This window comes from Paroedura picta, chromosome 3 (assembly GCF_049243985.1).
Source record: "Paroedura picta isolate Pp20150507F chromosome 3, Ppicta_v3.0, whole genome shotgun sequence".
Classification (NCBI taxonomy): Eukaryota; Metazoa; Chordata; class Lepidosauria; order Squamata; family Gekkonidae; genus Paroedura; species Paroedura picta.
In genome coordinates, this window is record NC_135371.1 from 66502757 (window position 1) to 66529124 (window position 26368).

General features: G+C 45.1%; 1 protein-coding gene across 4 annotated transcripts in view; it reads right to left on the reverse strand.

Moving 5' to 3' along the window:
* The window catches only part of LOC143832194 (uncharacterized), a 39274-nt gene extending 18337 nt beyond the window's left edge, over positions 1-20937 (reverse strand). For 2 of the 4 annotated variants that reach the window (XM_077326195.1, XM_077326198.1), the window contains exons 1-17: positions 20751-20926; positions 19105-19221; positions 18516-18694; positions 17919-18124; positions 17384-17521; positions 15354-15537; positions 13548-13641; positions 9268-9366; positions 8920-9010; positions 7500-7706; positions 6317-6425; positions 5170-5248; positions 2982-3076; positions 2641-2765; positions 2232-2412; positions 1554-1666; positions 1369-1462 (exon numbers count right to left, since the gene is read on the reverse strand). In XM_077326195.1, coding sequence (XP_077182310.1) covers positions 1369-1462; positions 1554-1666; positions 2232-2412; positions 2641-2765; positions 2982-3076; positions 5170-5248; positions 6317-6425; positions 7500-7706; positions 8920-9010; positions 9268-9366; positions 13548-13641; positions 15354-15537; positions 17384-17521; positions 17919-18124; positions 18516-18694; positions 19105-19207 — 2097 coding nt within the window. In that variant the 5' untranslated portion in view covers positions 19208-19221; positions 20751-20926. Of the gene's footprint in view, positions 1-1368; positions 1463-1553; positions 1667-2231; positions 2413-2640; positions 2766-2981; positions 3077-5169; positions 5249-6316; positions 6426-7499; positions 7707-8919; positions 9011-9267; positions 9367-13547; positions 13642-15353; positions 15538-17383; positions 17522-17918; positions 18125-18515; positions 18695-19104; positions 19222-20750 lie in introns of all 4 variants that reach the window. The other 2 variants (XM_077326196.1, XM_077326197.1) reach the window with 2 other exon arrangements.
* Between the last annotated feature and the right edge of the window lie 5431 nt (positions 20938-26368).

Below are 26368 nucleotides of genomic sequence, written 5' to 3' on the forward strand. Positions count from 1 at the left end.
TTCAAGGACTGGATGCATTCATGCAGTACACTGGGGATGCTTCTATCAGCCATGGAAAATTCTTGGGCACATTCTTGGCTTGCCAGGGAATGCCTCAAAAAACCATCAAACAAATCTATTTGTTCATCTGTACTATCTGTACTATCTGTACTATCACCTTGGTTGTGGAAGGAGTGGCAGCATGACAAAATACACTTGGGACATTTCTGCACCCGTTAAATGTAGTGAAATGCTTACCTTATGTAGTCGTTATATTCCAGCCCCTCTATCTGACATCGCCAACATCTAGCGTCTGGGCAGTAACCAGCTGGCTACATCCTCCATTTTAAAGTGCTAGTTGGGGAATCGCATAAAGTGGATTCACCAACACTATCTAAGGGGGAGCAACCAGCAGGCAACCAGCAGAGGGAAGGTATGGAGGCTCAAATGCGCTGAAGGTCCCTGCCTCGTCCCACCCTTGTACCCACATCATTCTCCCTTGTTCCTGGGAATGGGAATTTCTTTTTAAAAATGGCTAACTTCCAGGAGCAAGAAATAGGTGGACAAGTGTGCAGGCAATGCCAGAAATAAAATAATTTTTTTCAAAGTTGTAACACAAAGCATGCCTCTTGAAAGCCCCCCTCCCCAATCAGGAATGATATTAGTTTTTAAATGTTTCAAAGAACTTGTGATCCCATAAGGGGTGGCATTCAAAAAGCACTATGCATCTATGATTCTATGCATAGACATTTCATCGGAGAAGTATGCATTAAAAAAAATATTAGCGGGCATTGTGGAACAATATGGAGAAAGGAGTCTGGTTGCCTGCATTGATTGACAGGCAGAAGCGCAATGCATATAAGGTGTGTTGCACTCTTCCTCCATTTCCAGCAGCAGTTGTGGAGGGTGAGACCCACAAAAAGGCGCAGACAAATGCAAGACTGCTTTAGGAAGCTTTGTGCTGACCCTGCATTGAGCAGGGGGTTGGACTAGATGGCCTGTATGGCCCCTTCCAACTCTATGATTCTAAAATGTGAGGAGGAGCTGGGAAGCATGAAAAAAAATAGCCCTTTGCCATTCAGCTGGCATAACACTTTTTAAACTGATGTGCGGAAATACAGGAAAAGCTTGGTGTGGGACAAGCCTGTGCCAGTGCTAAAGTGGACATGACCCTACCATGCAATGACATTATATCAACCTTCACTCAGCCTTCTTATGGGGGGAGATGACTGACAGAGACAGGGTGCACATACAGCCCCTGTAGACCACGTGGCTTGAATATGTATCAGGGCAATTGCCTTCAAATAATAGTGCTAAAAGTAGGAAAACTCTCAACCTCAGAGCCACTGATTTTTTTCTCCCACAGGCTGGTGCCACTGTCCCTTTTACCTGTTCCATTTCCGGGACATGGATGACACCCTTGATGGAGTCTTGATGCCCTGTGTGACTTTGTACCTGCACCCCAGTGCTTGGGTCGTATACCCTACAAAGAAAAGAAAGCAGAGCTATAAACACATTCACAGGTCCCCTGTTCTCTCATCCTCTCTTCCCCAGCTGCATTGTCTCATAGCTACCTGAGCGTGTCATGGACCCCAGCCACAATGCAGCCATTGGCCTGGTCGATGCAAAGGCAAGTGATCCCTCCGGGAGCTCTCAGGTCCTTCATGCAGGACCCCCCATCTTCACTCTGTAGGTGCCACAGACAGACCTTCTATCACCCCTTCTTTCTAGTCAATTCCTAGCAAGGGAGTTAGTCACAATCTGATTTGGCCACTGTTCTACAACAGGCCTATTTACTACATCTCAGATTTGGCAAAAGATGGTCAGAAATTCACCTCCATCTACCAGTGGCTGAGGAAAAATCATTTTCTTACTTTCCTGTCAGCCTAACAGTATCTCTCTATTATACTTTGATTCTCCTTCCTCCAAGGAGCTCAAGGTGGCAGGCACATGTCCATCTCTCTATTTTAGCCTCAAAGTAACCCTGTTGGTAGGTTAGATACAGAAGCCTTTATTGGCTTTTATGAACAAGATATGCAAAATATACATAATAATATAGTTATGAGAAAACAGTATTACTCGGTTTTGTTAAGAACTTGGAACTAATTCTAAAAACATTACTGTGGGTAGGTTAAGCTAACAGGGACTGGCCCAGGTCATCTAATGAACATGGTCATGGCTGAGCCATAGTTTGAAGCTGTTCTGACTCCAACCTCTATTCCCCACACATACTCACTCCTTGAAGCCCTTACCCAGAGCTGAATGGAGCCATCTTCAGAACCACTGACCCACTTGTCCTCTGTTGGGTGCCAGACCAAGGCCACAACATCAGCTTGGTGCCCAAGTTCAGCCAGAAGTACCAGATTGGCACAGTGAGGATTGAAAGCACAGATAAAAATTCTGCCACTGCTCAAAGATAAAGCAAATTCTCTCCTGATATGGCCAGGAGAGTGTAAGTTGTTGATGTGAGAATGGTAACAGGAGTGAAAAGTCCCGAGCCTAAACCCAGCACTAGTGGTTCTTATACTTGATATTGTCCCTAAGACAAGAGACAGGTTTCGCTATGTTCCTCTTCCCAACAGGGGCCCTCAAAGGATCAAACTGCAGCCCATGAACACCCTACAGCTTTGCCCCTTGTCAGAGGCAGACAGACTCACCCACCTCTTTGGAGAGTAGGCCATATCAAGGATGGGCCCATTGTTCCAAGGGACACTGGAAAACTCATTTTGCAAGGAACGGTTGTGCAGATCCCAGAAACACATCCTTCCGTCCCATCCCCCACTGAGCTACAGTAGAAAGCAACAAGGTGAGAATGTATTTGAGCATTTCCCTCCCTTCTCAAAGCTGCTTATCTTGTCTACTCCCATCTTCTGCCTGCAGCATGGACCACACAAGGGCTGTTCCTATGCCCATGACCTTATCCCACCTATTCCTTCTGCCCAGAGACAGAGGTAAGTCTGCCTACTGCTACCCCTAAAAATTTCATTCTCTTGTTCACTTACTAGGTAGGGGAAATGGATGCTGGTGTCACTGTCTGCCAAGGTGAGTGCTGTCACTATGCTTGTATGCCCACACAGCACAGTTCTGCAGGTAAAACCTATTTTGAGAAACGTTGGCAAGAGAGAGAGTCACAGGATACAAAGGTGGGAAAGGAAGAAAAGAAGAGATGTTTTTATATCCCAAAGCAGCTAACAAACACCTTTCCCTTTCTCTCCTTACAACAGACACCCTGTGAGGTAGGTGGGCTCAAGAGAGCTCTAAGAGAATTGATCTGTGAGAACAACTCTAAGAGAACTGTGACTGCCCCAAGGTAACCCAGTTGGCTGCATGTGGAGAAATGGGAAATCAGATCTAGTTCTCCAGTTTAGAATCATAGAATCACTAGTAATCAAGCCCGCTGTACTTAAAATACAGCGGGCGCTAGGCATGGGAGCCCCCGGCAGTCGCGCGGAGCACGGCTGCCGGGGGCTCCCTTGGTCGGCAGCCTAACGCGGCGAGAGGCGCTTTGCGCCTCTCGCCGCGTCAGGCCGCCGGCAAAGGAGCAACTGCGAGCCGTGCTGCGCGCGGCTCGCAGTTGCTCCGGCGGGGAATCGGAGGGACCAATCAGCAGGCGCTTCGCACCTGCCGATTGGTCCCTTCAATAGTCTATCCGGAGGAAGGGGCCAATCGGCACGCTTCCTCATCCCGGACACATCCCGCCTCCCAAGGCCCGCGGGCTGTGTTAAGATAGAGTTGGAAGGGATCTCCTGGGTCATCTAGTCTAACCCCCTGTACTAAGCAGGACATTCACAACGCTATCACTAATCCACTGTCACCTGCCACTCCCTTGAATCTTCACGGAATCAGCCTCTGTCAGATGGCTATACAGATTCAGTTTAAATATTTCCAAAGATGGAGAACCCACCACCTCCTGAGGAAGCCTGTTCCACTGAGAAACCGCTCTAACTGTCTGGAACTTCTTCCTGATGTTTAGACGGAATTTCTTTTGAATTAATTTCATCCCATTGGTTCTGGTCTGTCCCTCCAGGGCAAGAGAGAACAACTCTGCTCCATCCTCTATATGGCACCCTTTTAAATACTTGAAGATGGTTATCAAATCCCCTCTCAGTCGTCTCCTCTCCAGGCTAAACAGACCAAGCTCCCCCAACCTTTCTTCATACGTCTTGGTCTCTAAACCCCTCACCATCTTTGTTGCCTTCCTCTGGACACGCTCGTTTGTCAACATCCCTCTTTAACTGGGGTGCCCAAAACTGAACACAGCACTCCAAGTGAGGTTGAACCAGAGAGCCAGTTTGGTGTAGTGGTTAGGAGTGCGGACTTCTAATCTGGCATGCCAGGTTCGATTCAGCGCTCCCCCACATGCAACCAGCTGGGTGACCTTGGGCTTGCCACAGCACTGATAAAACTGTTGTGAACAATCAGTGATATCAGGGCTCTCTCAGCCTCACCCACCTCACAGGGTGTCTGTTGTGGGGAGAGGAATGGGAAGGCGACTGTAAGCCGCTTTGAGCCTCCTTCGGGTAGGGAAAAGCGGCATATAAGAACCAACTCTTCTTCTTCTTCTTCTTTCATGCGGTACCATCACCTCCCGTGATCTGGACACGATACTCCATTTGATGCAGCCCAAAATCCCACTTGCCTTCTTAGCCACCGAGTCACACTGCTGACTCATGTTCAATGTGTGGTCTGCTAAGACTCCTAGATCCTGTTCACACATACTACTGCCAAGACAAGTATCCCCCATCCTATATTGGTGTATTTGGTTTTTCCTACCTAAATGCAGAACTTTACATTTGTCCATATTGAACTTCATTTTATTCAGTTTAGCCAAATTCTCGAGCCTATCAAGATCTTCCTGTATTCTGTTGCTGTCTTCAGTTGTGTTTGCTACCCCTCCCAGTTTAGTATTGTCTGCAAATTTAATAAGTATCCCCTTTAATCCCTCCTCCAAATCATTTGTTGAACAACACAGGCCCCAGGACAGACCCTTGGGGTACTCCACTTGTCACTCTTTTCCAATGAGATGCTGAACCATTTACAAGTGAGAACCATTGCTCTTAAGTACTGCACTACACCACACCAGCTCTCCAGAAGCTCTTTAAATACCCAGGGAAGTTCCTTGGATATGGCTGAGAAGACTTTATCCCACTAAAGTATGTCTGGTCAACCCACTCAAGCAACTTTTTTCACCTGCTGCACATTTACTTGAAGGCTCCTGAACCATCTCATCTTGGCTACAGGCTGATGCTGGTGTTCTGGAGTCTTGTTCCTGTAAAGGGCATTATTACAGTTTGCAAGAGAATATCAAACACAAAGGAGTCTCTTAAATCTTCCTCTGCAATTAGCAAGGCATCATAAACAACTAGGTTCTCAAGAGAAATCCAGAACTCAGATATAAAAGCATGCGTAATTCTTTGGCTCCCATTCCAAGAACCCTAGGAATTATCAACACCTTCATAAAACAGCAGTACCTAGGAGCAGTACCTATGAGAACAGCCATGGCAATTTAATTGTTGCAGACACCTGCTATATACTCCCCTGAGGGGATCAGTGTACCCCTAATAGGAGTAGGAGAAGTTTGTCCTAATCATCCAATTGGATAGAATAATAACATAAGTATTTTCACTGAGAGGTTTATGAGCAATATCAGCATTGGATTAACATCTGACGGTATTCTCAGAGGAAGTGTGGTCATTTGCTTCTTGTCTCTCTATCCCAGTAACTTGTTTCTGTTCACACCATTTTGTTCAGTTGTCTAGCATAGTCCATTAAGGCTCTAGAAGCTGCATCCTGGGGATTTCCATCATGCTCTGAACCCTCTCCATTTTATTTTGTACTGAACATCCAGCATGCTGAAGATTTGTGAGGAACTCGTTGTTTTGTGACATCTTGATTGTCATGAAGTATTACACAACTTTTGATATTGCCTTTCCCACCTCGTGATTCAGGACCACCCATGGTTACTGAAGGTAGAACAGAGGATGGCGTTTCCCAAGCATTAACCTGTTCCAGGAATGGACTAGCCTACCATGCTGCTTAATGGTTTATTTATTATTTTTCAACAGAGAAAACTCAGGATGGTTTCCAACAGTTTCATTAAAAACCATCCAATAATTAATAAAATTAACATCAATTTATCAATTAATTTAACAATTATTAACTAGTTTACAGTCAACTAGTACTTTCTTAGATCCTTCAACTAAATGCATGTGACTGGATGACATGAATTTCCTGTAAGCAAATGTCAATCTCACCTTGCAGATGACCTTCAAGAGGATTATTTTTGCCTTCCTTCTTCTGGCCGCTGGAAATGTTTGGGGTGAATTTTTGCTCTCACCTGACAAGGGGATTCGGTGCCTGGGATGAAGCTTTCAAACTCCCAAAGATAAATGTTTCCATTAGCTGCAGACAATATCAGTATATCCAATTCCTCAGCGAAGATGGCCCTGCCAAAGGTCCAGGGTTTTATTATTGAGGCAACATCCTGCTCAGAGGTTCACCCCTAATTTAATAGAGAAAAACTAGACAAAAGAGCCATCGTGCAAATAAAGGTCATTTTATTGTACAAGTAAAAAGTTCTCCCTGAAAGAGGAAGCTTTGTTTGAAACGCAGAGGGAACTTGTATCATAAAATATCCTTAATCTGCACCACCGGCCCATTTGCCAATTTTTGCAATTGGTGCAGCCCTTTTGTTCCATCTTCACTACTTATTTCATGACAAAATACATTTCCCTCTACTCTCTCCTACATATTTTGGGACATTCTGAGGATTCAGTTTCTAGATACAGTAATATTTCATCTTTGTTGGAAAGAATTATCTTCTGAATGCCGTCTAGACCAGTGGTCCCCAACCCACGGCCCGCGGCCCGAAGGCCTTGGCGCCAGGCTGCGGCTCCTTCTTCCCTCCCCCCCCCGAAGCGAGAAGCTCGCCAGGCCGCGAGCAAATCGGCCGCCAAAGCGGCTGATTAGCTCGCGGCCCGGCAAGCTTCTCGCTTCGGGGGGGAAGGGAAGCTTGCCGAGCCGCAAGCTAATCGGCCGCTTTAGCCGCTTTAGCGGCCGATTTGCTGGCGGCCCGGAGGGGCCGGGAGGGGGAACCGCGGCCACCGGCATGGCAGCGGCGCAAATGCGCATGCGCGGACTGCAGCGCACGCGCGTTTGTGCCCCTGCCGGGCCCCTGGGCCGCCCTCTCCCCGGACTCCGGAGCAGCGGTCCGCAGTGGGCGAAAGCTTGCGGACCGCTGGTCTAGACCCATTGATCAATTGAGCACATTTGAATTCTCTCTTTCCTCCATGAAGCTCACAGTAGACTACATGGTTCTCCTCTCCTCCAGTCTGTTCTGCATGCATGGCAAAACTATATTGTCTGTAATTACTGTCCCTTTGAGAATCCATGCAATTCAATGCAAATGGAAATGGGTCCATTGGAGAAACAAATGAAGATGGCCTGCCTGACCTCCTGAGGGTGGTCCGTCTGCTGCTGTAGTTTGCTTATAATCCTGGGAAGTGCCCATTTGCAGTTACCTCATGAAGCCTATGCTTTCTTTATGTGTGTTCTTGGCTGTGGTCCTGAACAGGCTGTAGCCACTCTGATGTCTACTAGAAGCCTTTCCCCATTTTTGAGTGGAATGTGGATGAGGTTGTGGCTCCTCCCTGTAGGTTTTCTCCATCTGCTGTGCAAAGGGGCCATGTCGCTCCAGGTGCGCTTCACTGATACAGAAGGATTCCATGCTGAATGAAGGTAAGAGGCACCGAGTGAGCAGGACTGTTGACTCATGAGCGTGGAATAGATGGAGTAGGGCATTGATTGGGCATAGCTGAGAAGACAAACAGCTTGCAAAGGCAAGATTTAGGATGACTACATAACTAGAACAGACCACAGAAAGGGAAGTGGCAGGGGGCAGGGTGGAAGGCGACAAGGAGGAAGAGTAGAGCAGTAAAGGTTTAAAAGGTAAAGGTATCCCCTGTGTAAGCACCGAGTCATGTCTGACCCTTGGGGTGATGCTCTCTAGCATTTTCATGGCAGACTCAATACGGGGTGGTGTGCCAGTGCCTTCCCCAGTCATTACCATTTACCCCCCAGCAAGCTGGGTACTCATTTTACCGACCTCGGAAGGATGGAAGGCTGAGTCAACCTTGAGCCGGCTGCTGGGATTGAACTCCCAGCCTCATGGACAGAGCTTCAGACTGCATGTCTGCTGCCTTACCACTCTGCACCAAAGAGGCTCTTTAGTAAAGGTGTAGAGCAGGGGTAGTCAACCTGTGGTCCTCCAGATGTTCATGGACTACAATTCCCATGAGCCCCTGCTCATGGGAATTGTAGTCCATGAACATCTGGAGGACCACAGGTTGACTACCCCTGGTATAGGGGAAAGCAAATCTTGTCTGGCAGCTGGTGTCTAGCTAGCTCGACAGGGCAGTAGAGAGGCAAGTGCTGGGGAAGAAGGATCTTTTAGAAATCCCTGAGAGGCCTGAAGGAAAGGATTCCCCTCCTATCAGATCCCAAGCTCAAAGTAGGACTGTGATCATGATGGATAAAAAGGCAGCATCTTTTTTTCATTAACCTCTTCCATGAGTAACTTCAGACTAAGAGAGGACTTTGGCCGATCCTTTGGGCTGATCCTGCTTTGAGCAGGGGGTTGGACTAGATGGCCTGTATGGCTCCTTCCAACTCTATGATTCTGTGATTCTATGATTCTATGACTTTTATCCAGGCACCAGATCATGTAGACTTGCTGCAGGTTTTAATTTCCTAGACTGTTTCTTCAGATAGACTGTTTTGGAAATAAGATAAAGGAAGACATCTGTAGTATTTGGCATCCGGATAAAAGATACCTGTAAGGGACAGCACTCTCTGCAGCTCCCTGACAACCATCTTCTTGTAGTTATTACCAGGGGTTGGCAGCTGTTTTGGGGGCAGTGGACTGTGAGGATGAAACAATACCTGTAGATGAAAGGGGATATGTAGCTCCTCTCCCATTTCTGCAGTATCCCGTTGCTGTCTCCACTGAAGAGCAGAATGGGCTCCTTCTTAGCTAGTGGAGATACATTCAGAAGGTCAGTCAAGGGCAGCATGTTCTTGGGGAAACTAGACAAAGAGATTATTCCAGGACACATAAAATGCAAACTGATTCTGGCCAGCTGCTGGCCTGGCTCCTGCCAAATAAGCTTCTCATGGATTTCATCTACTAAAGACACACCTCTCAGCTGATGGCATTTATTATGCCTCCCTCATCCATCTAGGGATGGTGAGGAGCTGATGCAGAGCTAAAGAAATCCTTGGTCCCCTTACCATAAGCAAGGCACTCCACAGGGTGTTTGCAAGGTAGCACCATCAGGCACCCCAACTCACTGTAGCGCCAGACAAGTATTTGCTGGGGTTTTGCTGAACCTGAAAGAAGAAGATTGCTTAGTGGAGTTCTGAGGTTAGGTCTTATTGCTTAGTGGAGTTCTGAGGTTAGGTCAGAGTGCTCCTATTTGTATAGATTGCGACCAGAGACAGAGTTTTTTAGTGCTGACACCTCACTTCTGGAATGCCTTATCTATTGAGTTTTGCCTAGTGCCTCCCCTACTCTTGCTTCTAATTAAGGGTTCGATCACAATCTGCTTCTAGCTGAGGTCTGTTATGGCCATTTAAGCAGGCAGATGTTTTATGCTCTCAGTTATTGAATGTGTTTTGTCCTTCTGGGATTTTAATGTGCCTTTAAATAGGTATTTTTGTTGCTTCTGGGTTTATTAACATGTTTTCTATTGGTTGTTAACTTTTATAATTTAATTTTAATGATTTTGTATTTATTTTGTGAACCACCTTTGAACAGGACTTTGAAAAGGCAGCATATATGTGTTTTACGTAGATACAATAAAATCTCCACCTAGATGGACATAAATGAGAGACATTAATAGCAGTTAATTTATACAGCCTCATGAAACATGCTAGAGTTTGGAACTGGTTCACACATGAGGCAAGAGAATGAGATGGCAAGGGCACAAGGATAGAATACACACGTGGAGGATTCATGAGAATGTTTCTCCTTGCAAAAATTAACTCCAAATTTTTAAAATTAACTCCCTTCCCTTCCCTTCCCTTGAATGAGGGGGGGGGGAGAGGATCGGACACAGCAGAGGAGGGGGGGAAAAAACCAGGCAGCAAAAACCAGGGCCCATTCAGCACAGATTCATTGTAGCAGGAATGTGGCAAATTGTAATCGCTACTAAAATGCAGTTATGCACAACGTCGAACACAATCTGCCATACTCCTGAAACAGTCCCGCTAGAAGTGCTTCGTTGTAGCGCTTCCAGGGAAATCCCAAAAAGTGGATTCACCCTCTGGAAAGCGCTACACTCTTGCAACCAATCTGCAACACTAGCGAAAAAGTTCTGTGCGTTACCATTGTTGCGGTTTCAGCAAAGTCCCTCCCCCTGGCTCTCTCCTCTGATCTTCCGGCGAAGCAATCACCATTTTTTTTTCTCGGAGTGAGCGGAGAGCAACGAACCGGCGAGCCTTCATTCACCCAGCGAGGCTTTCCCAGCTGCAGTCCCTCCACAGATCTGTTGTAAATCACCAAGCACCACACGGCCCCGTTTGCTGGTTCCCTTTATTTTCGGCTGAAAATCGTGCCCGTGCACGGGGGGGGGGGGATGGGGATTTTTTTTTCACTCAGGGGAGCGTGGCAACGATGAAACGGCAGCTCACACGCCACCTGCCAGCTAGATGGGTCTCTCCGTTGCAATGAATCAATGCAGATTCGTTGCAACGTGTTTTTTTTTTAACCTGCCGTAAAGGGAAAGGGGCTTTTTGTGAGCATACTAACGGCCGCCCATTGGCTGCTCGTTTGATTGATGGCCAGGGGCGGGACAAAGCTCAGCAAATGTCGCTTGCTTCCTAGCGATTTTTGCCGAGACCGGAAACCTGTGGGAAACGATTGAAACACAACTGGATTCCACTACAAAGGCAGGTATGCATAACGACAAATTCCACTATTTTAAATTGAGTTTTTTCTTTCCGTGATCAAATTGCCACATTGATCCTGGTGCAGAATGGGCCCAGGTGTCAGCATTGCAGGCATGGGCAGGAAGTTAATCTAGCAAAATGCAGAATGTGTACACTTATACAGGGGGCTTCAAATATAGCGACATATATCCACTCCTGGATATTACAGGGGAAAGGTAAATCAATCACAGATGTTGCAAAGGGAAAATTTAAAGCGTCCAAAATAAAAATGGTAATTGAATACATGCAGAGGGGACGGGTTTATTCGAGCTGGGAGAGGATAAAAAGCAATGTGCAGACTCTACTCAGGACAGCAAGTCAAGAGACTGGAAGTATTTTTCTCCCTGCCCCACTGCTTTTGGACTGGCATGGAGGTTTTTTCACATAAAGAAATGTTCAAAGCAGTAGTCTACCACCTGCAGTCTGAATAGGGTTGCCAGGTTTCCTGTAGCCACCATTGTGGAGAGGGGGAAGTAGGATTTCCAGATCCAGGTAGGGAGACTCCTGGGGATTTGGGGATAGAGCCTGGGGAAGACAGGGGAAAATGCCATAGAGCCAATCCTCCAAAACATAAATTTTCTCCAGAGCATCTGATTTCTGAGTTTGGAGATGAGCTGCAATTCTGGGGGATCCCCAGGTCCCACCTTGAGACTAGCATCCGTAGGTCTGAAATGGTATACTCCATTTTACTAGCCCTGTATTCTGCCCCACATTATCACCTCCCTCCCCTGCATGGGAGATCTAGATCTTAGGGGCTTTCCGCACCGGGATCCTTGTAGCAAATTGTTTGCTGAACGAAAAATCGCCATTTAAAATAGTGGAATTCGTCATTATGCATACCTGACTTTGTAGTGGAATCCAGTTGCGTTCCCATCGTTTCCCACAAGCTTCCGGTCTCAGCAAAAATCGCTAGAAAGGAAGCGCTATTGCCGAGCTCGTCCCGCCCCTGGCCGTCAAGCAGCCAATGGGCAGCCGTTAGCATGCTCCCAAACAGCCCCTTTCCCTTTAAGAAAGGTTTTTTTTTTTTAAACACACCCATTGCAACGAATATGTATTGATTCGTTGCAACGGAGAGACCCATCCAGCTGGCAGGTGTGTTTGAGCTGTCGTTTCATCGTTGCCACGCTCCCCCTGAGTGAAAAAAAAAAATCCCCCCCCCTCACGGGCCCGATTTTCGGCCAAAAACAGTGTAAAAAATAAAGGGAAAATACATCAGCAAACGGGCTTCTCTGTTGTTTGTGCTTAGTGACTAAACAGCTCTGGGGAGGGACTGAAGCCGGGGAAGCCTCTAAACAGAGGCTCGCTCGGAGAAAAAAAAATGGCGATCGCTTCGCCGGAAGATCAGAGCAGAGAGCCAGGGGGAGGGACTTTGCAGAAACCGCAACAATGGTAATGCACAGAACTTTTCTGCTAGTGTTGCAGATTGGTTGCAGGAGTGTAGCGCTTTCTGGAGGGTGAATCCACTTTTTGGGATTTCCCTGAAAGCGCTACAAGGAAGCGCTTTTTGCGGATCGGTTTCAGGTGTGTGGCAGATTGTCAACAATGTTGTGCATAATGGCAAATCAGTAGCATTTTCAATTGGCAACCATTGTGCGATTTTGAAGGCGTGCGAAAAGCCCCCTAGTCTTGCTTAAGTACTAAAAGTTGCACCTTGTCTGGGTCTGAGTTCCTGAATACATGTTACATTTCCTCACGTTCTCCTAGGTACATATGATCAGACATGTATTGTGAGTTCCATATAGGGAACTCAGGCATGTGCAGTCTGGGTTTGGATGTGGCCTGTGGTATATGGGGAGAGAGTGCTTGAGTATCCCCCCTTGCAATTTTCCTGACCTTAAACATCTCTAGAAAATCACTATGGGATCATTTTGGGAAACATGCATGGACTACTAGGCCCCTGCCCACAAGCCCTGTTGTGAGCAGAACTGTTGTGAGCAGAAGAGTCACTGATGTTGTGATGCCCCCTTCCCCCCAGGAATTCCTCTGGTCCCAGTAAACTCCTAAAGTATTGGCGAGGGGGGAGCTGGGATGTTGCCCCCCATATTCTGCTGCTGCTCATTGGAATGGGTCAGGGGCAGGATGACAGGGGCAGGAATTTATTTATTGTGGGCAGGCAACCAGCAACCCTGTACATCTAGCCCAACAAGGTGTATTGGAAGGGCAAGTTAGAAGAATCAAGTTGTATTTATCTATTATACATGTGGTTTCCCCAGTAGGGCAAAGACAGCTTATCTCAGACTGGGAAAATGGCATAGGGAAGGCCTCAGCACCGTCTCCCCACCATCTGTAGTCCCTGTTTTAATCATCCTATGTATCTTTTCCCACATGGAGCTCTTATGTCTCCTCACTACAGGAAAAGGCATGGCCTACAGTTAAGAGAGGACAGTGAATTCAGAACCCACACATTAGTGACTAGGAGACCAAGAGTGAGTCCTAAGGACACTTTCCTAGGAGTCAGCCCATTTAATACCATAGAAGTTGCTTCTGAGTAAACTTGCTTAAGATTTCTCTTCAAGTGTGGTCTTGTACTGCAGATGCCCTGGGAGGCCTCCTACTGGGCTACTCACTACTGGCATACTTACCAATCACATGCCTTGAGTCTGGTAGACTAAGAAGTTGCTGAAGAACGAGCCCTTCCATTGGCTGGCCTTGAAATGTGGACATGAATTGTGAAACCTGAAAAGAGGTCAGAACAAAGAATCTAGAGTAGAAAGATTTATGCTCTGTTCCTTCCAATTCCTGCCCTACACTGTGGAATAGTACACAAGAGCTATCTTTGGCAAGGAATTGGGCAAAAGCTTAATGGAAAGGGGAAGCAATAAGGTCCCATCAGCCTCCTATATTACATGGCAGAACTCTTGATGGAACTGGGAATTACTGTTGCCATAGTAAGTTCAGAGCAATGTTGAAAAATCACAGACATTTCAGCAGTAGTTTGCTTCTGAATTGTTACCCATGCAAAAGTAATGACACTCCATTTTAAGTAAATCTAGTGGAGGGCTTATGGATTAAGAAAAACAAAATATTGAAGCATCCATGCAATAAGGGTAGTAACAAAAACAAAAAGGCATTGTTTCTTAAAATCAGGCACTAAGACTGGGAGAATTTGAAATTATTTGAAGACCAAGTTCAGTCTTAATTCTATCTGATACATGGCATTTGAGAGTAATTTTTCAGGATGAAATGGATGTATGTGGTCTTTATGATATCATTTACTCATCATGGATGAGCAGCTTGTTACAAGAAACCTGTCCCAAAAAAGTCTTTGTACCGTAGGTCATTTTCAACTATTGAAATTTAGGAAATCTGTATTCTCTGTTTTTACAGTCAGCTAAGATAACAGAACTCTTCAAACAAAAATTAATCCAAGGAACAGTTAGCCTTGTATAGGTTACTGATTCTCAAATGATCACTTGGTATGAAATACTACATTTTTGACAGATTGCTAGGCTGGTAGAAGCATGAAGCATAGATATCTCCATCTATATCTGGTAGCCTGTCCCAGAGACCTCCAGTTTATATCAACATAATTATGGGGTAAAGCTTTTCTTTGGTCATATCACTTGCTGCTGCTATTGGTGAGGGCTTGCATGTTTAAATTGTCCCCACAGAATTCATTCACTACCTGCAGCCTCAAATGTTATATGGTCCTTGGCAAATTTTGCCGTTAAATTCTGCTTAGTGTGTTAAACAGGTGAGTATCAGAGTCCCGCTTATGGGTTCCTTTATAGTAGAACTACATATTATATTTTGTTTTGTGATCATTTTAGAATACTTCTTTTCTATTCCAAAAGCTGCTCCTGGGGCTACCTTTTCAAAGAGTAGAATGCAACAGCGGGATATGTTTGCGTGTGCTCTCTACCCCTTTTTCTCCTGCTATTCTTCTGCTGACAAACACCAGCCTAGGCTACTGTTACCCGTGCCAGTGGAAAAAACATGTGTTCCTACACTGGCCAAGACTTTAGGAGAAAAGAAAACTGGCCAGAGCTAATGTATATATACTCTTAGTTTATACTTGAAATAAAGATCAGGTTGAAAAACAAGCTTGCTTGCCTGGCAATACCTAGCGCTGCATAAGGTGATAAATCATTTGGGAGATAATTTCAACCACAACTCAGGACAGTGCTGTCGAATATAGGAAGGGAATGAAGGAAGGCAGGAAAGAAGAGCGTGACTTTCTGACATATGAAGTACTAACTACTTTTTTGATTCCAAAATTGCTCTGCAAAGTCATCCTTCCCTTTCAGCACTCCTAGAAATGGCTGCAATAACCACATGCGGCCACTCGATGGCTCCTTATATCAGTGAGTTCTTTGATTTCTGTGGTGAAGTAGAGATTTTGAAGTGGGCCTTGTCCACAGAGGGAAGCACCCTCCTGAGTCACTCACTATCTCCCCAGATTGGGGCTCATAGAGTGTGGGCTGAGATGTGCCACTGGCGATCCAGACAACGCCAACAGTTGCCACATAGCACAGTGCCGTAATGGTGCCTGTGAAGGGGCCAAGGCGATGGATTAGCTGTCCATCCTGGGACCAGATGCCAACTGTCTGGTCAAAAGAACCCGAGAGCACCCTGCAAAAGAGACCAGAGAGCAGGAGTTCAGTGAAGCAAGAACTGGCAGTTAAGCAGAAGGGGCAAGTATTTTACAAGTAGTAATTGGGTTTCCCAAGCTACACCCTACACCGACCCAATTCTGTCCTCCCAGCGTATTGTAAAACAACAACAACAACAAAAAAAACATTCTTTTCTATATCAGGTTTCATGCATACTCTCCCCATTCAGTTCCCTTCCTTATTTCCTGCCCTTTCTATTTCCTCTTTGTGGTAAGTACCATCCTTCCCAAATACTTTAGCTTAATTTTTTTTCAGCCAGCCTGGGCAACTCTACCCATTCAGAAAAAGAGGCATTGGGGCCGTTTCCCATGTGAAGTGTTTCCAACGCTGTACTTAAGAGGCAAGAATGAATGGCCATATTGAAACAGGATATCTGCACAGCAGTTTTAAATTTTATTACCCAAAGTGAATTAAATGTGCATTCAGTGCATATATGACCTTTGCAATCCATAGGTGACAACAGTGTTAGCACACATATTCTTCAGATGCAGAACCAATGTTTATCTGTTTTATCTGACCATAGTGCTGATTTGAACCAATGTGGGCCTTATAGTTTGGATAAGTATTATTCAAACTTTTAATAGAAAATAAAATAAATAAAAAAACAGAACATGCTAGGGATGTGTACAAAAAAACCTTAAAAAAAATTTGGGCTGATTCAGCCTGAATCAATTCTGGTAAACCCAAATCACCAGTTTGGTGTAGTGATTTCTGTTTGGGCGATTCAGGTTTACCCAAATTAATTTGGCTCCATTATAACCTGAGGAGCCATTAAAGTCTATGGGAAATTTAGCCTGTGTATTTAAGGGCCTGGTGGGATGTGGTTTGAAATAGAGGCACCAAATTTGCAACATAGCTGGAGCCTCTCATCTAAAGAACCCCGGGTTTCAAAGGAGGGTCCAATTCTATGGGCATCCCAGGGCACCCCCATCCTCCATTGTTTCCTATGGAGAATCAATGCAGTAAAAGTGAAGGTGCTGGGGGGGGGGGGTGGAGGTTCCTGCAGCTATGCTGCAAATTTGATATCTCTATCTTAAATCCTGCCCCCACCAGTAAATAAAGTTAGCCTAGATTTCCCATTGACTTGAATGGCTCCATAGGGTATAATCAAGCTAAATCCATTCGGGAAACCCAAAGCAAAACCCAAATAGATTTGGATTTTGTTGATGCAAGTACTGCATTCCTATAGGGATGTGCGATAGGGAAACCTGAAAAAAAACCTGAATCTGCATTGATTTGGGATTTTTTTCCTGAGAAAGTAAACTGAATTGCATATCCCTAGAATACTTTTCCTAGCAAATGCTTTGTCCACTTCCCCATGATTCTAGTTTTTAAGTTTTATTTATTGTTGATTGTATGGTTTGTATAGTGCAGCCAGGAGAGCCAAGGATTGTCTGGCAGCCAGGCCAGGGACACTTGGAGGTGGTTTGCCATTGCCTGCCTCTGTGTCATGACCCCTAGTGTTCCTTAGGAACTACCACCCAAATTATTGGAGGCCTCCCATCCAAATACTAGCCAGGGCTGACCTTGCTTAGTTTCCAATAGGATTAGACTTGGCTTGGCTATCCACTAATCACTCATACGAGTGGGGCATAGCCTAGAGTAATCTGGTACTATCCTTCTGCACTGGAAACTCCCTTTTACGGGGCACCTGTTGCTGACTAACTAGTTGCTCTTCACCAATCACTTCTGTCAGGGAAGGACTGTTAGTCCGCTACTTCCCCTCACCAAAGCACTTCTTTTCCAATCTCCTTCCTGAAACTCCATCTATCCCACCAGTCCTTCATTTCCCACTGGGGTTGTACCGTGTGGTTTCTTGCTGGCGCACTAGCAGCAGATGGGTGATGGCTGCCCTGTGGGCCTGTGAGACACAGTGCTTGACTGTCAGCCCTTTCCTGCTTGGAGACTGGTATGTGTCAACGATCAGCAGCCTCTTGTCGTACCTGGGAAAGGACACGGATAATGGAGCTACTTGAAAGAGATGTTGGTCTCAGTAGGTTGGGTTTAAATCTCTGTCAGAAGTGGGAGCTTTTACTCGTTAAAGGGAACCGCGTATCTCTCCAGTTTGCAAGAAAGCCACCTGACTCACTGCATTGTACCTCAAAGTCACCTGGGGAGTCACCTTCCCATAGCCTTTCACAAAGTAGTCATGCCCTTCTCGTGCTTTGGTGATGCTCTGCATGATGTAAATGAATAAAAACAGCAGAACTAACAAAAAGCAATGACATCAATTGGTATCCAGTCAGTGGCAGCAAATCTCCCTGGCATTTGAGTGAGATCTAGTGTTCGAAGCCCACATGCCAATGAAATCAAAGCCCTTGCCCTCATCTCTGAACTCACCCCACAGTGTATATATTGTTGTCTAAGCAGGCGATGCAGGACACGATGTCCGTGTGGGTCTGGTCCGAAAACCCCTGGCTCAGGTTGATGACATGCCCAGACTCTCTTGTTTCATCCAAGGGGAAGGCCACCAGACGTCCCTTGCTCCCACACAGCAGGAGATGGTGAGCCAGGCTGATTGCCAAGGTAAAGATGGGGTAGCCTAGCTGGAGAGGAAGGGCTCAGTTGAGGGGCAGCAAAAGTATACACAAAGCAAGCAGTTCTAGGAGCCAGCGATGGACAATATTGTCTCAGCACAACCTAACAATTGCCCTGCAGGATTTTCAGGAAGGCCTCTGTCTTGTATAAACTTTCATGGAGGCAGACTAATAAGGCACCCAACACCACAGAAGTTGATTTTGTTTTGCAGAATTACCATCTCACTGCAAACTGAAGGGCTCCAAATTCTAAGCACAGGGAAGACTTTAGCTACCCATGATGAGATGGGTGGGGGTCCGGCATCATCACCTTATGCAAAGACATGAGTTTGACATAATGATGTATATCTTGTGATGAGTTATTTTTGGTCCTGGGGTAAAATAAAGAGGTGGTTTGTACCTGAATCCGGTCAAGAATGGTGCCTCCTGGAGCCCATGCAATCACAGAGCTGTCATTGGAGGCAGAGAAGAGGAGACGACCCTGTAGCCAAGACAGGAACTGTGTTATCCGACCAGCATGCTCTTTGGCACGCAGAGACATGTGGCCATTCTCCATGTCCCACCATTTGATCACTCCATCTGTTAGGGCAAGAAAGTATGATATAATGTTTGGCTGGGGAACCAGTTTTTTAGGAAAATCTGCAGTCCATTCATTTCCATTATATCTGAAGAAACTATACAGGAAAAGGTTATCAGCTCTTGACTGTGCTAACATGGCATTCCCAGATGAGCTGAAGCATAGCTCTGGAAGGAGCATTTAGACGTGAGAGCTTGCGAGTGGGCTCTTGCTCTGCATAGATCCTTGTGATTTGCTCTGGGGATTTTTTGTGGACCTGTGCTATATTGCGGGCAAAGGAAACAGCAGCTTTCATATGTGGATACCATTGCCCCCAGATTGTGTGCACATGTACAGAGCAGGCATGGCAGTGGAAATTTTCATAAGTCTCAAAAAGAACTGAGAACGATGTTTTTTCCCAGCTCTGACTCACCCTCGAAGCCAGTGAGGCACTCCCGTCGAGCCGCATGGTAGCCAAGGGCTGTGATAGGATAGCGGTGATGTTCCCTTACACGCAAATGCTGTTGCATCGCCATGGCTAAGGTCAGTACTGCAGAAAGACAATATGATCAAAAAAGGGATCACCCCCATAACAGATTTCCAAATTTAGAAATGTCAGGGCTTCAATGACATAAATGACAGGATGAACCTTAGCAGAATCTACTCAAAATCCTACTCAAGTCTCCTCAATGGGTTTACTCCCAGACATGTCTTCTGGGACGATTAGTTGTTGTTGCAGCTGTCTTTGCAGAAGTGGAGACTAGTTTAACCTAAGATGAATATACTATAAATCCATAAAAACAAAAAAACCCTCAAAAACTACTAGATTTATTGAAATGCAAGCTGAAGCCAGAGAGGTTGAACTCCTTCTCAGGGGACTAAGAAGACAATGGGAACTAACACCTCCCATCTGCTGAAAGGGGTGGTGGCGGCTCAGGTGCAAGGTCATGTGCATGGCAGGATCCAGGCCTAGCAAAGCTCCATCAGTCAAAGATGTCCCTGCGGCATCAGCTGCCTCCAGCCAAGGCCATCAGGCGATCTATGGTGGGGCAATTCTAGAGGTCAAGCCAGAGATCATCAGGAATCCATAGAGGCCACCCGATCATCTGACAGAAGGCCAAATGGTTCTGGGGCCTGGGTCTTATGTCTGACATCCCTGCTCTAGCCAATGATAGTGTGTGCTTCTGTACATCAGTCTTTAAGGTGTCACAAGATACCTTTTTTTTCTTTTGCCACAGAATGACAACAGGGCAACCTCACTGGAATCTGCAAATAGCTGTAGTAAATATTATTTTAAATCACTGCTTAGCCATCTGTGGCATGGATTTTCAAAGGTCACACAGCACAATGTTTTCACACTGTTCCTCCACAAACTATGGTATGCCATTTTTTATGACCATCATAAATCCTCAGATACCATGAAAGGTACTATGTTCTGTAAATGAAGAGCCCAATAGCAGGCAGACCTTAGTCCTGCCTGAGAAGAAGGAAGAAAATGGGGGGGGGGGGAGCAGATCAGTCTTTCCTGTCTCTGTTGCAGCCCTGAACCATCTCTGGGACAAAATAAACTCTCCAATCGCTCTCCTGTTCCTAATAAGCTCTGGCTTAATACCACCTCAGCATTTGCTTTTTAGAAGGGAACAAGTGAATAGCTTCCTGAGGAAATTTTCTCTGGACCTATGTACAGATAATACTTGCCCTGTACATGTCTTATGTCTGGAAAGCATTACAGAACTGGGTAGGAAGGGGATTAGAGTGTACAGGTGCAAAGGAGCTGCAGGATCTACCCTGCAGCTTGAAAAAATATGTAAGAAAGGGAATTTCAGTGTATGAGGCTTCACATGTCCAGCTGCACCAGTTTTACTGCTGAGCATTCTCTCTTTTGCACAATTGTCAATAGTACAGAAGATTCCCTGTCATCCTTGGCATCTGGCCAGCCAGTGGGACAAGTTACTCTGCAACCTTAAAGGATTCCTTAGATATTGCACCCCCAGTCCCCGTCCCCTCCTCCTGCCCCTCCTTCTACCTATGGTGAAGGAGGGATTGCACAACTCCCCAAGATTTTCTGAGGATGCTTACATTGTGGTGCTCCCAGTCTCTTAAAAACATAGATGATTGTAGTCCAGCCAGCCCTGCAAAAAAAACCCACCTCCTTTGCTGAGACTTGCCCAAATAGACAAGGTATAGCAGGATGGCAAGGTTGCCGAAAGTTTGTCTGGAATCTCAGGCTGCTGAAGAGAAGAGTTTCTCGTTTACTTCCTGCTCCTGTCACCATGGAAATAAGAGGGCAGGAGTGAGCTAATCCTAGGGCTTCTTCTGAAGCATTTCATGTCGTGAGAGTCCTGAGTATAGCTATTTTGACTGACGTCACAAGATATTACCTTTGTACTCTGCGCAGATTAATCGAAAATAAGTCTTCCCAACCAGAGAAACACTGCAATGGTAGGAAAACTTTCACAGTTACCATCTTTAGTTAAACTAAGCAATTAAAAAATGCCGAGAGGTACCTAATATCAGGACAGCCAAAAGGAAATACTTCTTCACACCAGTCACAATTAACTTGGGCTGTTTCCAGAGCTGTCCGTGTTCTCCGGGTCGCCTGCGTGGTCTCTGGAAGGAGATTTATCATTTGCACCTGGCTATCCGCACATGTAGTTTCCAAATGGCAGTACTGAAAATTTGCTTTCTTTTCATGCCGTTGGCATTAACTTTAGTGGTACGTGCTCCCGTATTTTTTTCAGAGGCACTGCTGTCCGTCTCCTTCCTTTTTTCCACTTTTTTTCCTTTGGACATGCACTATAATGCACCTTCTCATGCTCGATTTAATGCAATAGTGATTTCTTTGTATCTGTAGAAGTGTGCATGCTCATGAAAACTCATGGCTTGAATAAAACTTTGTCGGTCGTTAAGGTTCCACCAGACTCTAAATTTGTACTGTAAAGCTGAAATGATTGGGGGGGGGGTGTTACTGAAGAAGGTGAAAGGAGCTAGATGGGGTAATGATGCCAATTCTGGCTTGTCCTGCAAAAAGAGGGGCAGGAAAGAGGCAGGCTGAATCAAAAACAACATTTTTGACACAAATACTTTCAGGGAAGCACTTGGGGGAGATATAATTGTAATTATGATCATGTGTCTTAACGCAATCAGAAAGAAAGAAATCAAATCTTGGATCCCCCACCTCTAGTTCCATGGTAGGAGGGATTTAGTCGCTAAATGGAGATAATTTTATTTTGGGGGTGCATTAGAATCATAGAATAATAGAGTTGGAAGGGACCTCCTGGGTCATTTAGTCCAATGCCCCTGCACTATGCAGGACTCTCACAACCCTATTGCTCGTCCACTGTAACCTGCCACCCCTTTGAACCTTCACAGAATCAGCCTCTCCATCAGATGGCTAGCCATCAGATGGCTATCCTGGAGGACCCACCACCTCCCGAGGAAGCCTGTTCCACTGAGAAACCGCTCTAACTGTCAGGAACTTCTTCCTGATGTTTAGACGGAATTTATTTTGAATTAATTTCATCCCATTGGTTCTGGTTTGTCCCCATGGGGCAAGAGAGAACTACTCTGCTCCATCCTCTATATGGCAGCCTTTTAAATACTTGAAGATGGTTATCAGATCTCCTCTCAGTCATCTCCTCTCCAGGCTAAACAGACCAAGCTCCTCCAGTCTTTCCTCATACATCTTAGTCTCCAAACCCCTCACCATCTTTGTTGCCTTCCTCTGGACACACTCCAGTTTGTCTACATCTCTCTTCCACTGGGGTGCCCAAAACTGAACACAGTACTCCAAGTGAGTCATGCGGTACCATCACCTCCCGTGATCTGGACACGATACTCCGTTTAATACAGCCCAAAATCCCACTTGCCTTCTTAGCTACCGAGTCACACTGCTGACTCATGTTCATTGTGTGGTCTGCTAAGACTCCTAGATCCTTTTCACACACGCCAAGACAAGTCTCCCAGATCCTATATTGGTGTCTTTGGTTTTTCCTACCTAAATGCAGAACTTTATATTTGTCCCTATTGAATTTCATTTTATTCAGTTTAGCCCAGTTCTCGAGCCTATCAAGATCATCCTGTATTCTGATTCTGTCTTCCGTTGTGTTTGCTACCCCTCCCAGTTTAGTATCATCTGCAAATTTAATAAGTACCTCTTCTAATCCCTCATCCTAATTATTTATAAATATGCTGAACAACACAGGTCCCAGGACATATCCCTGGGGCATTCCACTTGTCACTCTTCTCCAAGAGGATGTTGAACCATTAACAAGCACCCTTTGGGTACAACCAGTTATCAATCCATCTGACAGAATTAGGATCCGTACCAAATTTTACCAAGTTGTCAACAAGAATATCATGTGGAACCGTATCAAAAGCTTTACTGAAATCCAGATAAACTATGTCCACGGCATTCCCCTGATCCAGCAAGGTAGTCACTTTCTCAAAAAAAGAGATAAGGTTGGTCTGACATGACTTGTTCTTGTGAAACCCGTGTTTGTTCTTGTGAAATCACATCTCTCTTAATTTCTAACAATGTTGTGGGCTTAACACGACCAGAATTTAAAAAAAAATGGTGGCAGGGTGCAGAGGGAATGAAACGGGAGGCAGAGAAGCAGGTAGGTGGGCCCACAGGTCCATGAAACATGTTGATGATGGGGAAAGAAGAGGGGAGCCACTTTGAATGCTCACCACACAATGGATTTCCACTAATTGCCTCCCCAGGAGGGAAGGCAATTCAAGGTTTCTCTGAACTCCAAAAAAGCCATGGGAAATGACATTTCCTCCAAAGCTGTGTCTGAGTTGCCCATTTTAGTGTGAACCCAAGGAAATTCCACAGATCTAGAACAGTGCTAACACAAAATTAAAACACAATAAAATCGGAGTCCAGTAGCACCTTTAAGACCAACAAAGATTTATTCAGGGCGTGAGCTTTCGAGTGCAAGCAGTCTTCGTCAGACAGTGCTTGCCTTCGAAAGCTCATGCCCTGAATAAATCTTTGTTTGTCTTAAAGGTGCTACTGGACTCTGATTTTATTGTGCTACTTCAGACAAACACGGCTACCCATTTGAATCTACCCTTACAAAATTAAAGGTTACTGTGGAAAGATCCTTAGAGAATTCACTGCCCCAGATGTTTTGATGTTTGCTGGATTAGAGTTTAGACAAATGGAGGTTAGACAAATTCATGGAGGATAGGTCTATTTGTTCTCACGGCACAATGGGAGCTCCAGTTTTAGAGGAAGTGTACCTCTGAATATTAGTTGCTATACTGGCAGCAGCCACAAGGGGAAGAAGCTTTGACCTCTGCACCAATCTTGTTCATTTTCTGGGTGCATCGGGGCAGGGTTGCCAAGTCCTGGTTGAACAATTCCTCAAGATTTGGGAGTACGGCCTGGGAAGGGCTGGGTTTGGGGACGGGAAAACCCTTAGCATACTAAGATGCCATAAACTCTGGCTTCCAAATGGCCATTTTGTACATGGGAGCTGATTTTTGTAGTCTGGAGGGAGTTGTAATTCTGGGAGCTCTCCATTTCCAGGACGTTGGCAGCCCTAATAGTCAATAATTGGCCTTTGTGAGAAGCCGGGTTATTCTAATTTAGCGAGGCTTTTCTTTTTTTTCTGAGTGTGTGTTCTATGTGTGCTCAGGTCTCTTGGGTTTGCTCTCTAATTCTTCATCCAGTTTCAGACACATCTCTTAATTTTCCTCAGAAGCAGGAAATTTGGGGCACTTTGTAAACAGAAAATGCTATTTGGATAATATTAGTTTATTTGCAAATATATAAGCGGAGTGGTGGGGAGGTAAGTGCAAAAAAAAAGGTAGTTATGATCTTTCAAGCAGCAAAAGTTCCCCACATCACTGGTCTTTTTTTTTCTTTGCAGGTAGCTCCAAACCAGATGTATTTACAATGTATCCTTATACATATTTATTCAGAAAGATGTCAAATTTTTCCAACAGAACTTACTACCAGCTAAGTGTTTTTAGGACTACAGCCTTAACAGTGAACATCAGGAGGTGCCCAAACAACACTTCTTCAAACACCTGCCACATTTCAAATAATGGTTGGGGTGGAAAAACTGTCATATCCTCAACATCAATTGAGAGGATTGGGAAAATGCCCCTCTGAGCAACAGATTTGCTTGGAATGATAAATCCTATAAACTGCATTGTACTGGATAACTACTGCACAGCTCCCTCCCCAAATGTCCCTTCTGCATATATAAGATTCGGAGGGTCACAGGGAAGCTTCAGGGAGCTTTATTTGGAGAAGATGGCAGGGGTGTGTGCGTTTGCCTGCCTGTCTGTCTGTTTATGATTTAATGTTCATTGCAGGACATAAACTGAGCTAACAAATGAGAATTAAATAACCATGGTTATAAAATATGAAAAACGTGCCCTGATGGCTGAAATACTACAAATTAATGCAGAATGTAACCTAAACATATGCTGGAATATTAAGTATGAATATTAAACACTTGCTGAAGAGCTAGATATAGATACAATACATAGCCAAGTGGGAAAGAACCACCCACAATCTTTGTCCAAAAACACTGAGGAATGCAGACAAATTTGTTAGTGGATCTGTTCTGTTGCCTCTTGTTCCAATTGTATCAAGTGTTCTAGAGGCTACAGCTTGCATAGCTAATAACAGGTTAAGTACACCCTGATTACAGCATCTGTGACAGCAGGGAGGTGAGAAATGTAGGTTTAGGATATAATCCTTGGTGTGGCACAGTATGTATCTATACTGCGGTCATATTAGTCATGTGGAGGCAACTATATATTAACACAAAACTCAACTAGGAGTGCAGTCTCTCTCAAGGAGTTTAGACATGGCAGCTATTCTGGTGTCAGCTGATGGGGCGCCTTTGCCTTGCCCAGTGATTATCATCCTGCCTTGCCACCTCTGTTACCTGAAATAGACCTGTCTCCTGAATTTATGATGAGGGAATTAACAATTCTAGGAGATAAAACCTTGCAAGAGGGGCAATGAACAAGATTTCTCCTCCAATGTATATAGGGGGAATATTTGGACAAAAATCTTAGGCAGAGGCAGTTCTTAGAAATCAATAAAAAGCATTTTTTAAATTAAAAACAAAATAGGTCCCTAATAGCAGACATACCTTTTAAGCTAATCTATACATTCAGATGGGACCGAAGAGGTGAAAGAGGATTAAATTTGGGTCAGAGAAAAATATATTTACTGTTCAATAAGAAGGCAGTCCATGCATGGAAAGCCAAACTTGAAAACAGGGATGTTTTCTTTTTATTGGCAATTTTGTACCTTGGGGCAGGACATGGAAGCCCTGTAACAAAGCCATAGCGTGATTAATTGGGCAATGCTATAGAAACCGAGACTTGCTATAGGGTAAGTCAGGCTTTGATAAAGAAACCTTAACAGGTTTATTGGGAAACCACTGGAACTGATGTAAGGCTCCAAGTAGGGTAGAGTTGTTGGTCACAACTGTATTTGGGGGCCAAGAGAAAAATACCTAGGCATGGTGGGGTCTTTTGTAGAAGAAGCTACGGGAGGGATGATTTCATCCTGAAGAGACATTAAGGAAAGCAATGACTCTCAAGGTGCAGAGGGTCATTGTGAAGATTAAACTCTAGCCAGGTGCTATCAATTCTTTTGTCTCTGTTGTGCCAGGATGATGGAAAATATATAGCCCAGCTCATTCTATGAGAAGATTCAT